This window comes from Anarhichas minor, unplaced genomic scaffold (genome assembly GCF_050575085.1).
Source record: "Anarhichas minor isolate MPS153535 unplaced genomic scaffold, ASM5057508v1 ptg000028l, whole genome shotgun sequence".
Taxonomy (NCBI): Eukaryota; Metazoa; Chordata; class Actinopteri; order Perciformes; family Anarhichadidae; genus Anarhichas; species Anarhichas minor.
In genome coordinates this window covers 2,371,771-2,385,564 of record NW_027466474.1, presented here as the reverse complement: position 1 = coordinate 2,385,564, position 13,794 = coordinate 2,371,771, and the positions used below count along the sequence as shown (strand labels likewise).

The 13,794-nt window shown below is 37.8% G+C and overlaps 2 protein-coding genes and 1 long non-coding RNA gene across 3 annotated transcripts; 1 reads left to right on the top strand and 2 right to left on the bottom strand.

Annotated features, from left to right (window-relative positions):
- Nucleotides 1-584: 584 nt before the first annotated feature.
- Nucleotides 585-7,634, bottom strand: LOC142962896 (uncharacterized). Its single transcript, XM_076103579.1, has 6 exons — nt 7,616-7,634; nt 3,028-3,351; nt 2,505-2,858; nt 2,236-2,367; nt 2,064-2,113; nt 585-638 (listed from the first exon to the last, which is right to left on the bottom strand). The coding sequence occupies exons 1-6, from the start codon at nt 7,632-7,634 to the stop codon at nt 585-587; spliced, it is 933 nt and encodes a 310-aa protein (XP_075959694.1).
- Nucleotides 7,635-8,682: 1,048 nt separating this feature from the next.
- On the top strand, nt 8,683-11,291 carry LOC142962894 (immunoglobulin kappa light chain-like). Its single transcript, XM_076103576.1, has 6 exons — nt 8,683-8,725; nt 8,851-9,189; nt 9,271-9,639; nt 10,054-10,152; nt 10,717-10,781; nt 11,139-11,291. The coding sequence occupies exons 1-6, from the start codon at nt 8,683-8,685 to the stop codon at nt 11,289-11,291; spliced, it is 1,068 nt and encodes a 355-aa protein (XP_075959691.1).
- Nucleotides 11,292-12,999: 1,708 nt separating this feature from the next.
- Nucleotides 13,000-13,594, bottom strand: LOC142962650 (uncharacterized). The gene is made up of 3 exons (XR_012957347.1): nt 13,462-13,594; nt 13,245-13,303; nt 13,000-13,135 (listed from the first exon to the last, which is right to left on the bottom strand). It is a non-coding gene; the product is annotated as an uncharacterized LOC142962650 (long non-coding RNA).
- Nucleotides 13,595-13,794: the final 200 nt, after the last annotated feature.

Below are 13,794 nucleotides of genomic sequence, written 5' to 3'. Positions count from 1 at the left end.
AGTAGCGTTACTACTGTGTTAATTTGTCTATCGTGTCGTTTTTATGATATGGTTAATATTGTTCTCTCTGATGTGAATAATATTTGAATGGCTCGTGCTCTTGAGTGTGTGGCGGAATGCGTTTTAGCGCTGCAGTTTGGCTGGATTGATTTGTCATGCTTTGTTGTCATTTAAATATATGTGACTGGTTCTTGTGAGTTTGTTCTTGTCATTGTGTTAATGAAGTTGATTTTGACTATATGTATTGTCCGTTAATGACAAAGCATCCTGTCATGTGCGTATTCATGTATCTGCACTCTGCAGTTAGTGTATTTGTAGGTGTTGAGCTTCATTTTTACATGAAACAAATAACCAGTAGGGGTTAGGGTTCGGACATTTGATTCTCTGTTTGGGCTTTTGTTTTCTTTTACAAAGCAGGAATTATGGTCTAGAGAAATGGGGGTTGTGTGGCGATTACTTTAGCCATGTTTGAATCGGTAGGGAACAGCTACCTAAACCCTGCTGGGAGTTTGTAGCGTGTGTGCTGCTGTTAGTTTTCCTGCTAAGCTAGTTTAGCATAGCGGACCTCCCAGAACACACGTGCCTCACCAGGGAACAATGTCGTTCTTCTGTGGTGGGCGTGTCAGACAGCACGTTGCCTGTTACATCGGGTGGGAACATTATATTTCCCACAATTTAGGCCATGCATTTTCCAAATGCAATATTCAAACGTATTGTTCGGTTCGTAATGCGTACCGAACCGTGAGCCTCGTACCGAGCGATTCAATACGATTACGTGTATTGTTACACCACGAGAAACAAATACTAACCTGTAGCTGTGGCGTCATAATGAGGTTATTAGGAGATGGCTCAACTGTGGTAGGACAGCACTGAAGGCCCAGGTATAAAATACACGGCCCGCCACACAGCTCAATGTAACTTTTTCACAACAACCCTCAAGGTTGTGATATACCACCTGAACTTCAATACTAAAATATTTTTTATAGGAATCACATCAACACATTACTTATTTAATTACTGTCTTTATTTGCAAATAGATTTAGAGACACAGTATAGTTTTGTTGAGAGGCTTGATAGTGTGGAATGTAATTGTTTTTTCTTTTGCCCTGATTATTTAAAACAGTTTTAATATTTAGATCTCAAGTTAATTTAGGGTTAAGACATACTGTATGTCACATTGCTTTTCACTTGCAGGAATTATGAAAAATGTATGCAATCCTTATTTAATTTTTTTCATTATACTAGATGAACCCTGTAGATTTTATTCATGCAAATTCTATTTTCAAAGTAGTCTCTACATTTTTTTGTCCAGGAGCAAATGTGAGCACATTGCTCTGAGAAGTCTTCAAAACAATGAAAATTGTGAAAATCAATGGATTTTAAGAGTGGTAAGAGATCAGCATGAGCAAAAACAATAAGCAATAAAAAAGGATTATGCTGTTTGAGCCTCCTGGTTTATTTCTGTAAAAGTATTGAACTAGTTTCTACTGCGCTGCAAACATTTAATAAGAAAATCAATCAATCTCCCTGTCTTATACAAGTTCAACTAACTAAAGTTATTTCAAAATAAACAAATTATGACTAAACATTATCAATGAAATTATGCCATTATAAAAGAAAAGAGAAAACTTTTGAACAGACTGAAAACGGTACATCTTAGCATTGATACATAGGAGAAGTTTACAGCCTTAAAACTGCACATCAGACGAAACACACAGATGGAAACCTTCCTCAACCCTCTGACTCTTTTAAGGTTGGTATATCAGATGTGAAGCATCATATTAACAACAGTTTATACTAGCTTTAATTAGCAAATCCAGTAGATTGTTAATCTTTCACTAAAGTCCTGACATCAGTGTAGACGGTCTCTCCCTCTGCTGTTTTTACATTCTTTCTCTCTGCTCTGCCAGTTTTCCTCTTGGTGAAGGTTGGTGCAGAATAAACCAACATGTCCTCATTTCTCTGAATAAATATGAAAAAAGCATCTTTTAATTTCTATATATGTAGAGTGGAAAAAAAGTCCAATAACTTTTCCATAGTGATCTTTTCTTTATAAACCTTACCTGCTGACCTTGGTGGTCACCGCTGGCTGTTGCAGCATTTGTTTGCCGAGCTGTGTTATGAAATAAAAACAGAGATTTAGGATGAAAGACCCTGAAGGTTAATTTACACATATCAGTTGTGTTAATTCTGGAAAGTTAGCTTTTGCAAGATACTGTTAGAAACTTATATTACCGTTGCAACAATCACACGTTTTCCTCTTGATGGTATAAATCAGGAAGGCAATAACAATCAGACTTTTAGCCAGAGCTGCAACTAGCAGAATCAGAACTGTGTTGGCCTTCTGCAAATCCCACATGTTGAGTGCTGAAAGTATATGAAAATGAGCAAATAATTGAAGTTAACAACTATTTTAACAAGATGATATAAGGCATATGGTACAATTGCTTTGTGATACATGATCTAAATTAATCTTGATTTATATGGAAATGTTCTGCCGTTACCTTCAATTTCCAGTTTTGTTCCGTTTCCAAATAATATCTCTCCACATGTGGCCACAGCGCAGTAATAAGTCCCGGCATCAGAGAAGCTGACGTTCTTAGAGAAGCTGTAGACACATTTCTGTGGAGAGTGAGGCTCAGGACTCTTCTCACATCCATCACTGGTTCCATGTGCATAAATGACACTAGGATAAGATTCATCTGATCCGGCTCTGAACCAGAACACACTCTGTTCTTCTGGACACGTTTTCTCCTCAGAGTCAGAGAGGACTGAACACTGCAGAGTCACGGAGCCTCCTTGACGGACTGGATCAGATGTACGCTCTTGTATGACGGCAGTGATATCAGGTTCTGGTCCTGAGAAATACAAACATGATAATAATGCTTTAGTGAGCATTGAAGTACTTAAACAATGTTTTTATATATAATGGCACACACTTTCCTATAAATTATGGAAACATGTACTATCTTCATACATACATGTAGGATAATTAAATTATGTAAACTACTTGTTATTAATGTTTACCTCCAATTCTCAGAAATGTTCCTTTCAAAAGTGTCATATTAAGTTGGTTCACTCTTAAACAGTAGTAAACTCCAGTATCGCTTAGCTTTGCTTGATTAATATGCAGGAGAAATGTTCCAGGTCCTTGTTTTGTTGTAATGCGAGGAGTCGTATCAACACTATCATAATCAAAAGTGAATGTTCCTTTAAAGAATTCAGGTAAGTTTCCAGAAACAAGCCTGATCCAAAACATGGTTGCTCTTTTCAGAGATGTATTGCGAGCACAAGTCAAAGTCACATCTTCTCCAACACTCTTTGTCTCAATGATCAGATCATCTGTGCATCCTGAAAATATTAAGAGAAACACGGTTCAGTGATTATTAACAGAGAAAGAATCAGGTATGTTCTGCTAAATTACCGTAAGAACATGACAATGATATAAATATACATCTGAAGTAAATCTGACATTGCTACATGTACTTACGCCCCACTCTGAGAATCAGCAGTAAATAAAATACGATCATCATTTTCTTGTTAATCCACTTGAGACTGCAGTTAAATTAGATCAAATTAGAAGATGATGTGTCTTAATGTAATCATATCATGTGGGAGGGAACAGTTTCAGAGCAATCTGATTGGCCTGTCATTATTTTCCAACCTAAAAATATGAAACAACACCAACAGCTCACTTTTGTTTCATGGTGGGTTTCTACAACTGACACTGACTAAATATGACATGATTTGATTTAATACTAATGTGAACCACAGTTATCCAAAAACAATCTGGTTAAAAAATAATTCATTCACTCGTGTACTACCATATTTATGAGGGATGTAGCCTGGTTTCCAGAAACCCTAAACTAGATTGCTGGTGCATTCTTTTGTGATTCATGGGGTGAGATATTATCCCTGTCCAGAATGCACTAAGTCATTTCCTCCCTGAAAGATTAAAGTGCGGTTAAAGTTAGGTAACAATAAAGCCTTTGTAAGGTTATGATCATTGGAATGGCAAATTAACAAGATTAGAGGGGGAATGACACTCCCAAAAAGTTGGAGAACTTAAAAGAGATGGATTAAATTTGTGATCAAAATTGAAGCAGCAGAGGAAAAGACATCCTGATTCTTTGTTCCTACAATGAGTCAAGCTCCAAAAACACTGGATCCTACGTTTCCTTTAATGAAACTCAAAAGAGTCTTTCATTAGAGCTTCACTGACTAGTATAAGTCTCTTAAACTTAAACGCTCCAGTTTGCAGTGCAGAATTTTAGTTATACATTTCTCTCTAAACCCACTGATGGATGTAAATGACAAATTGCAAACAAGTCCAATATGAATGTATCTCCAAAAGAGAACCAGACTGAATTACTGCCACTCATTATGTTTGTGTGTTAGCTTACACATTTAAGGATTGTAGCATTTATGCATCAAAACTGAGATCCAGTTGCTTTGTGCTAACTCATGGCTCTAACATGTCCAGCTTTAGGATTCGATTCAAATTGATTCAAAGTGTGTAAAACATACAAAACTATTTAATTTAAAATGCTAACAGTTTGTCGGGATGCTGTCTAAGGAAGAGTGCCAAACTCTAAATGCTTTACAATCCAGCGTCCCTGCTAATTTAAGCCTTTGTTTGTGTTTTCTTCACACAGTTGAGTGCTTGTATTTGTGCACATATTCAGCATATTACATGTCCTCTCTTTTCTGCAGTAAATGGCTCCTCTGTGTTAGACTGTTCCAACTCCTCCCCTCTGGTAGGCGCTACAGAGCACTGTACGCCAAAACCACCAGACACAGGAACAGCTTCTTTCCACTGGCCGTCACCCTCATGAACAATTAATCAGACATACTGCACTGTTATCTGCACTAATATCCCAAATCCATTGTCCATTGTCATTGTTGTTGTTCTTTATGTTCACATATATTCTTGGATATATATTTATATTGTACATAGTAGGTAAATGTTAAATGTTAAAGCTTAGTTTCTCTGTTGTACTTTGTTGTCTTTAATGTCCTTGTTTTCATATTTTTCTTGTTTATTTGTATATTCTATGTATGTACGTTGAGAGCAATGTGAAAACCGGAGTCAAATTCCATATATGACTATGCAAATTCTACAACATTGTCTGCAGCACTCAGTTAATCAGGAATGTATTGATCAGTTTGATTTGTGTGCAGAAAAGAAGCATTCATCCATTTGCATCACGATACACAGAGATAGAGACATGTTAAATGTTATGCACGCTAGAAAATTCAGACTGAAACTTCCATCACATTTGTTAGACCAGCTCGTTGTGGTTTGTGGCCTTCATCAGGTTCAACGTATTGTTGACAACGAGCCAAAACATGCTTTGTACTTTCACACACAAACGGACAGAAATAGACACACATTCACAGTCACCGCTGACAAACAAATGACGGATGGAAACTTAAGCATTGCTGTAGCTGGTGTTCGGGTTAGAACAAAGGATGAAGAGCTGCAAGGCCGCAGGACTTCTCTCTGCTGCGAACGTCTTACTGCGCACGCGCAGCAGAAAAAATGAGCTGGATCCGGTTTAAAATTAAAAACAATATTTAATGTACTACACAAAGTTCACTTACAAACTGAATTAACTATCAATAGTGATGTTCTCGAGAGCAGAGACCACATACACTCATCTCCTCACAGTCCGGCGCGGCCAGTTAGCTGAAAATGAGAGCTGCAGAGATCTGAGGTAAACTCCCTAAAACATTGTCTTTTGTATCCCCTGAGAGTTGGAAAGTGTCCGATACTGTCATAAAACGTCTGAATGATCCTCCGTGGCGATTAGTGATTGGCTCCATTTGAATCCTGTCCCCTCCCATTATCGATCCTTTAGCTAAACATCTTGGCTCCTCGCAAAACATCTTGGCTCCACCTCTCCGTCGTGGTCAGCTTTGGCATTTGACCGTCCCACTGGCCCCATCCTCCATCGATGAGGTCGCCTCCATTTGCTGCTGCATGTCTGTGTAGCCTCACTCAGAATCTCTATCTGACCCTCAAGACTTACAGTGTTTTAATACCTACAGTGACTATACTTCTATGATCTAATACATTCAATGAGTTAATATACTGTAACATATAATATCCTCTATAAGTGAGGATATTATGAACATAATACATTCCATATGGAAACATATTGTTTATATTTATTATTGTGACACTTCTACTGACCACTAGGGGTGTTATTTAATCCTACTAATAATGCGTTTCTAATACTGAAATTCTCCACACCGGGCCTCAAACTATTGTGTCAATCTAAACCTACCTTTCTCTGTTTTAGCCTCAGGAAGCTCGGCTTGAACGATGTTTTACCTTTTAATAACACACTTGTTTTGATGATTGTTATTAATATCACATCAACTTACAGGAGTAGGTTAAGGGTTCAGGAGGGTCGGACAAACGCACCCAGTCACGCTATGTCATGACTCAGGTGGTGAATAAATCTGCAGATTAAAACAAAACACGCAAATATGCATCTGTGATATTTTAAGACTGCACATGCATACGGTCGTAGATGGTTGCATCTTAAAAACATGAAGGATAGACAGTATCTATACTTTAAATGAACACAGCAACAAGTAAAAATAAAACAATAAGTTTGCCTGCTGAAGCTTATTGTAGCTCTTCCCTCACTACACATCCTGTTGAATAGTCTGTTGACAGTAAACAGCCTTGAAGGTGGTCAAAGGGTGTAAAAGTGGCCCACCACAGCTTCAGTCTGTCAGTGCAGCTGTTGCATGTGGCATTGCTTGCTCCTCTCGCTTCATGCAGAAGGGATTTACAAAGTGCTGTGAGACCAGACAGATTGACGTGTTTATTCAATTGAGTAGTTGTCCCCTTACATTTTTTACATTGTATATGTTTTAAAATGGAAACTAATTGTGTCTACAACATATAATGCTCAGTATGTGTTTTTGTTGGCCATACTTTGCTCTACAGTTGAGGGAAGTTGTGGCAGACAGCTACACAGCAGTTCACTGGTGAAAAACACTGACAGTCTATTTGATCCTTCTCACTTTGTGTCTTAATGTGCATTTCAAAGCAGACATTCAGACTTGTGAAACACACAAGTGTAACTAGTAACATCATTCATTAAATGGGCCTGTCCTTAATGTTATTGGTTTTACTAGTGCTTTTTGTGCTAAAACAAATCAAAGTATCTGTTATTAAAAAAGAGGAAATGATAAGCAAACTGTCACGAATTCCCCTTCATATTAGTTTGTTTTCATCCTGTCTGCTTGTTTTATTAACTCTCCTGTCATTTCAGATCCTACCATTCACACCCGATCATCTCTCATTCCCCTCACCTGGTCCTCCACACCCATCTCACCTGCAGCCCATTCCCTCATTAGCCCTCACTATGTAGGTCCCCTCACTTGCACTTGTTCTCTGCCAGATTGTCTTGTGTGTTATTGCCAAGTTCTCCAGCGTACCTTTATATTGTTCATGATCTGCCTGTTCCGACCCTGCCTGCCTGCCTGTTTTTCGACCCTGGATTTTTGCCTGCCCCTTATTGGATTTGTTTGGATCTCTTTCTCCCTCTTTAACCAGTGACATTTTCTTTGTGGCTTTGGCCACATTTCGTCTCACCTTTCTCCACAACTGTCATTAAAGCCTGCAGGCTATGCTGTAGCTAATGCTATTTCAAAAGTCCTCCTTTTCACCTCTTGGTGTTGATTGGACGTCCAAATTTAGACAATTATCAAACCATTGGAATCCAGTTCCAGGATGAGTTTAGCCTAGCTTAGCACAAACACAGGAAGTAAAACATCTAGTCTACATTGAAAGAGGAAAACGCTGTCTCATTTACATGTCAGATGTCATTAGCCAACAAGCTGGCAATATACAATATATCCAAAAATTAATTCAGTCTTAGTTCAGTTACAGAAGTGTGTGAGGCCAGCAGGATCACTGTAAAACTGGACTTCAGCCAAGTTAGGCCAAGCAGTGTGTCAGCCACGGGCGTGTTTTAGGTCTTTGTGACACGACAAAAGCTGCTACAGCATCAGTTATATTAGTGTAATTCTGAATAGGGGCTTGGCCCCGTTTCATCAGATCTGGAGAGTATTTCTTCAGTGAAAGAACAAAGTACAGTGATGAAGACTTTTCTCGAAGGAGAGGGTGTTTGTTCCTGACTGACGGTGATACACAGATGGTTCATCCAATCACCTGCTGAGCACTTTGTTTTTGTTCTGTGTAACAAACCATCTGCCACTCCAAGTTAATTTGAAGTTATGGAATTGTCTTGCAAAAAACAAATATAAAATGTGTATTGTGTCACCTGTGTGCATGTGCATGCGATTAAAATCAAAAATATTTCTCCACATTGTGACCGATGAGACCGATTTTGCTGCTGTTGAAAAACTTTCAGTACTTGCTCTTAAATAGGCCAAAACACACAAAATGGTTATCACAGAAACAATACATTTAGTCATGCAGTCTGAATAAAGACACTGCTTTGAAAATACAACAAATACTCAGAACATGTAGATTTCCTATCTAATGAAAATAGACCAAAGGTTGAAAAAATGAAGGGGGACGGTCATTTTCTATGTTTCAGCCAATCATTCTACTTTGTAAACCTTGATCACCTTGTGACTACATCTTCCACTTGGTTGTGTGACATCAGTAGTGCAAGACACGAGTGCTGTACCACAATGATCGGAGGACTGGCTGCTTTGATTCTACTTTGTACAGTGTGTAAGTGCAACTCTTAACTACTTTGAGAAAGACACGACCATGTATTAATCTTTGGAAGGGTTCATACTTTACCTGTTTACTTATCTTGTGCTTTAACTTTGTTACATTCTGTCTCTTTTCTTCAGATCTGATTCAAACTGCAGAGGATCCTCACCAGCTCTCTTTGACTTTGACTGAACTTGGTGGAAATGTTACTTTGCAGTGTTCAGTTTCTGAAACGGAATCATTTTACTGGTACAAGCAGCCTCTTGGATATATGGTCCAACAGGTAGTTACTGTTATTGTTGGCAAAATGACACTTAGTGTGCAATTTATCAACCCACGTTTCGAAGTCACAGAGCGGAACGCTCAGTATTTTCTAACCATCAGAAATATCAGCAAAGAGGACGAAGCGACATACTTCTGTGTCCATGGAGCAAGATATTCACAGAGTTTTGTTAATGGCACCTTCTTGGTTGTGAAAGGTAAAATACATTTTTCTTTTGCCACATTTAGTAATTGTAATTATTCATTCTTATTAATGTATTTTTACCTGAATCATGCAGATCGTAATCATCAGAAATCTATCTACGTGAAACAAAGTCCGGAGACTGAGTCGGTCCGGCCGGGCGACTCAGTGACTCTCCAGTGTTCACTTCTCTCCAAGAACAAAGAAAACAGAGTCCAGTGTCCAGGTGAACACAGTGTGCACTGGTTCAGATCTGGATCAGGAGAATCTCATCCAGGCATCATTTACACTCACAGTGATGAACAAGAAGAAAGAAGTTGTGTCTACAGTCTGTACAGAACTATACAGACCTCCTCTGATGCTGGGACTTACTACTGTGCTGTGGCCACATGTGGAGAGATCCTGTTTGGTGAAGGAACCAAAGTGGAGACAAGTAGGTTTTTACAGTTGTATTTAAATCATATTTGTTTTATTTAAAATCAATGTAATGATTATTAGTGGTAGTTTATTTTTAAGTTTAAGAGGATAACTAAGAGTTTATACAAAATTTGAAGCCTTAGTTATCAACTAAATTTAATACTTATTTCATAGAGACAGTAAGTTATTAAGTTATAACAGAAATTATAAATTAATGAGCCTATGAGGACCTATGAGCCTTGATTTTTCAAGTTGCATTTATAAATCAGTGTTCATTACTTTCTTCAGCTCAAATAAAAGAGTATTTTTGACGAAACGCTGTATGAAACATAGGCTTACCAATTGTGCCTCCTAATAGTTTTCTAAATGTCACTGTGTTTCCAATAACATAAGATTACTCCCAAGAGTCCATAATTAGATAATGCTTACTCTCTTTGTGATTCAGCATCAGAACTGGACCCAGTTGTCCTTGTGCTTGGAGTGCTGTTGGCCTGCTGTGTGATTGTGATAGTCGTCCTTATTTTCTTCAGAAATCAAAGGAAAGTTTGCAAAAATTGCAAAGGTAGGTTCACCGTATTTTACTTTAGTTTCTGTTTGCTTTTTGAGATTGTACCATAAAGCTCTGAATGAAGGAAAATACTTTGCAGTTAAAACAGAACATGTGGGATTCAGTTTACATTATCTCTAAAATATAATGGAATGATGGACAATCCATCAAATAAGTCTTCTTTAGGTCAACATACTGTCCATTTGTGTGTCTATTCAACAGAATATGAGGATTGTTCAAACCAGCGAGTCATTTTCATTGTCCCTCTGAGACATGTCCGACCACACTATCCTGTTACAGCAGGAAAATATTGAACATCCAATTTCAGAAGTCAGTCATTACAAACTATCATCCGTCCCTCGAGTAAATCACGTCTCCCTGACTGCAGAAAGCTTAGTGGAGCTCTTCAGTGCTTATCATTGGGCTTATTGCAGAAGTAAATATGTTGAAGTGTGAAGCCAAAACTGAAAATGTGATCCACATCTTTTGTTGGATTTCTTTGTCCTCAAAAGAGATAATGACAAAATTCACAGCGATATGTGTACACGCATTATGAAGTCTTTGTTTTTATATCAACAGGAGCAGAGAGTGCTTCCCATCATCTTGGACATGACAGGTCAACTGTGGATCAGTCAAATGATCTGGTAAATATGTGGCAGCGTGCTGTCTGATTTACACCGGCTAGCGATCTAGATGTGGATGTGTGATAAATATACTGCCACTAATCCTCTGGACAAAACACACATAATATTATACTCATAACATACAAGACAAATCTAATTAACTGTTGAGTAGCTACGTACAACATAATATCTGTTACTATATGACGAATGAGGTAAAAGTCAAGAGGATTAAATATAGTACTGATGACTGAGAAAATACATAAAAAAAGTATGTTAAGATCGATGTAAAGTCGCTGTAAAATAATCTTTACTCTAGATTTTGTGTTGAGCAGCCCAAATCTATGAAATATTCATCATTAACACAAATATTTCTTGCAGGATGCTGAAGCAAAGGGAATAAACTATGCAGCACTGGATTTCTCCAAACGGAAAGTGAAAAGAGAGAAGAGGAAGAAGAGAGCGTCGCCACAAGAGTGTGAGTACTCTGTTGTTAGAGCAGATTACCACAACCAGCAACACCCTTCTCCATAGAAAGAGCAGGGCCCGTGCAGAGGCCCCAAAGTCTCCACAGAGAGCTTCAGCATTGGTCTACAGAACTTTTTATTCCCAACTGATATTCGATAGTGACAGAAGGAAGTTGTGTATCAGAATGTGTACATCTTCTAAAAAAATGTTGCATGCTGATTTTGTGGGAGAGCACCAGATTTTCAGTTGCTTTGTGAATTCGTAGCCACAGAAAGTGTAGTTGTATAACATCAAGGTCATCATGTCTGTGGCCTTGTTTACTTTAGTTATTTTGTTGACATAAAGATGGATATTTATATTGTCTCCTCATTTGAAATAACCACATCTTCACTCATCACAAATAGTACAAAAAGGATCCTTTCAGTTTACTGGGGTAAATTTCGCCAAAGGCTTCTCTGTATGTCAGTTTTTCACTTCAGGTCTGCTTCCACTTTTATCCCTTTTTAAGAGGTAATTTTTTTGTATGAAAAAAGATGGCTGAAATATGTTACATCCTTTTACCACTGTATCAGGAACTACCACAGAAGTACTTTGTATGTTTCTGTGGATGGAGTTAGTCACCGTGACCCGTGCAAGAGTCAGTCACAAAACTTGCAGATCTGTAGTTGAGCTCAAAATGAAGGTTGTGTTTAGAGATGGGTGTGGTTCGAGCAAGGGCGCTAGAATTAGATGGTTAGGAAGTCGGCAAGGGGCCATTGGCCCTTCCTTTTTGAACCTGGCCCAATTGGGAGTTGCGGCTGTTGTGATCTCGTGGCAAGATGGTCTCAAGTTTTCTTTTTTATCTGCACATTGGTTGGAGCACCTTTCGCTAAGTGGAAAATAAATACTTATAGATTCAATAAATCACCCTGAACATCCATCTTAGAATGCTTCCTTATTTTTGATTTCAACTTCACACGTCACTGTGAAGTTTCACCCAATCGGGCCAGGAGTGTGAGTGTTTGTGTGTGTGAGCTTCGCTGTCGGGGCTGGTAATGAATAAAGATTAAAACAAACTTTCTCTACCTCCATCTAACTTTCACACACTCACATACCAGGCAAATAAACACCAACATCTCTCAGAAACTAACAGTTTATATACAGAGACAGGAAGCAACTCACTGTCACTCTCCATCATGTGATTATCAATCTCTAAAACTGAAAATGTAACCACCATGAACCTCAAAGTGGTGTCAGCTGAACTTACAGGTTACACAGCAGTCATAAATATTCCATGTGGAGTGCTGATGGCGATGAAGAAAGTTGATTTGTGGTGAATTCTGACATTTGAATATAATGTGTTAACAGACTTTGTACATTAAGATGCATCCTGCGGTGATTACAAATAAAAGTATTCAAAATGAACACACTGTACATATTGACCTTGAAGTAAACAGGTATTCATTTTTATTTAAATGTTATTATAGTTGTGGTATCTTTTGTCATAAGTTTGTTTGCTAAGAAAGGAAACAACACATGCACACAAATATGATTTCATATATATTTTAGTACAATCATGCTTATTAACAGATAAAAAAAATAAAGTGAAAGAGAGACAACCCTTCTCACGCACTTTCAAAATGAATATTCCAAAAAGCAAACTTGGGTAGATGCATCATTTGAGTAGAAACATTTAATTGTAAAACGCACAAAAATGTAACAAAATTACAAGGATGGAATGCACAATGCTACACGTACATGCTAATACCAAAAACGTTACTGTTAAATGTTCAGACTTTGGATCGTTTATACATCACAAAAGTCCTGACATCTGTGTAGATCGTCTCTTCTCTTTGATTCCTTCTCTCTGCTTTGCCAGCTTTCCTCCTGGTAAAGTTTGGTGTACAATAAACCAAAGAGTCCTCATCTCTCTGAGTGAAAAAATGTAACATGAGAAAGCAGATTCTAATACATGCACATACAGATACATAACCATTGCAGGTATCTTTTATTTAGTAACAACATCATTATATACCTTACCTGCTGATTTTGCTGATTGTTACTGGCTGTTGCAGCATTTGTTTGCAGAGTGGCAGCAGCTGTTTTATTAAAACAAATATTGAAAAAAAATAAACCGTTAAAGATGGATTTAACTTTATAGAAGATGCATGATACTGTATGTTCTCACACACAGCACACATGTAAATCAAATGTTAGCTTTGGGGGAAACACTATTAGGTCGAGTAACGTCTCTTACCTTTGCAACAATCGCAGGATTTGTTCCTGACGGCATAAACAAGGACGGCTATAACAATCAGACTTATAGCCAGAGCAAAACACGCCACAAAGAGAATTGTGTTGTCGTTCTTTGAATCACAGGTGCTGTCAACTGAAACATTAAATCAACATATAATTAACATTAAGAGTAATAAACATTTTAGATTATTAGACAACATGATCATATACATACCTCCAATGTTCATATTGACAAGATATCATTGACAGGATGATATAATGCATGTGGTACAATTGCTTTGTGATGCATGATCTAAATGGATTCAAAGTGAATCTGTATTAATGATTTGTATTG

Excerpts from the sequence above, each read along its gene's own strand:
- LOC142962896 (XM_076103579.1), bottom strand. Across the intron at positions 2,368-2,504 it reads AACAAAACTGGAAATTGAAG|CACTCAACATGTGGGATTTG; the intron begins GTAACGGCAGAA and ends ATATACTTTCAG. Across the intron at positions 2,114-2,235 it reads AACGTGTGATTGTTGCAACG|CTCGGCAAACAAATGCTGCA; the intron begins GTAATATAAGTT and ends TTCATAACACAG.
- LOC142962894 (XM_076103576.1), top strand. The coding sequence starts at position 8,683 with ATGATCGGAGGACTGGCTGCTTTGATTCTACTTTGTACAGTGT. Across the intron at positions 8,726-8,850 it reads GATTCTACTTTGTACAGTGT|ATCTGATTCAAACTGCAGAG; the intron begins GTAAGTGCAACT and ends TCTTTTCTTCAG. Across the intron at positions 10,153-10,716 it reads AGTTTGCAAAAATTGCAAAG|GAGCAGAGAGTGCTTCCCAT; the intron begins GTAGGTTCACCG and ends TTATATCAACAG.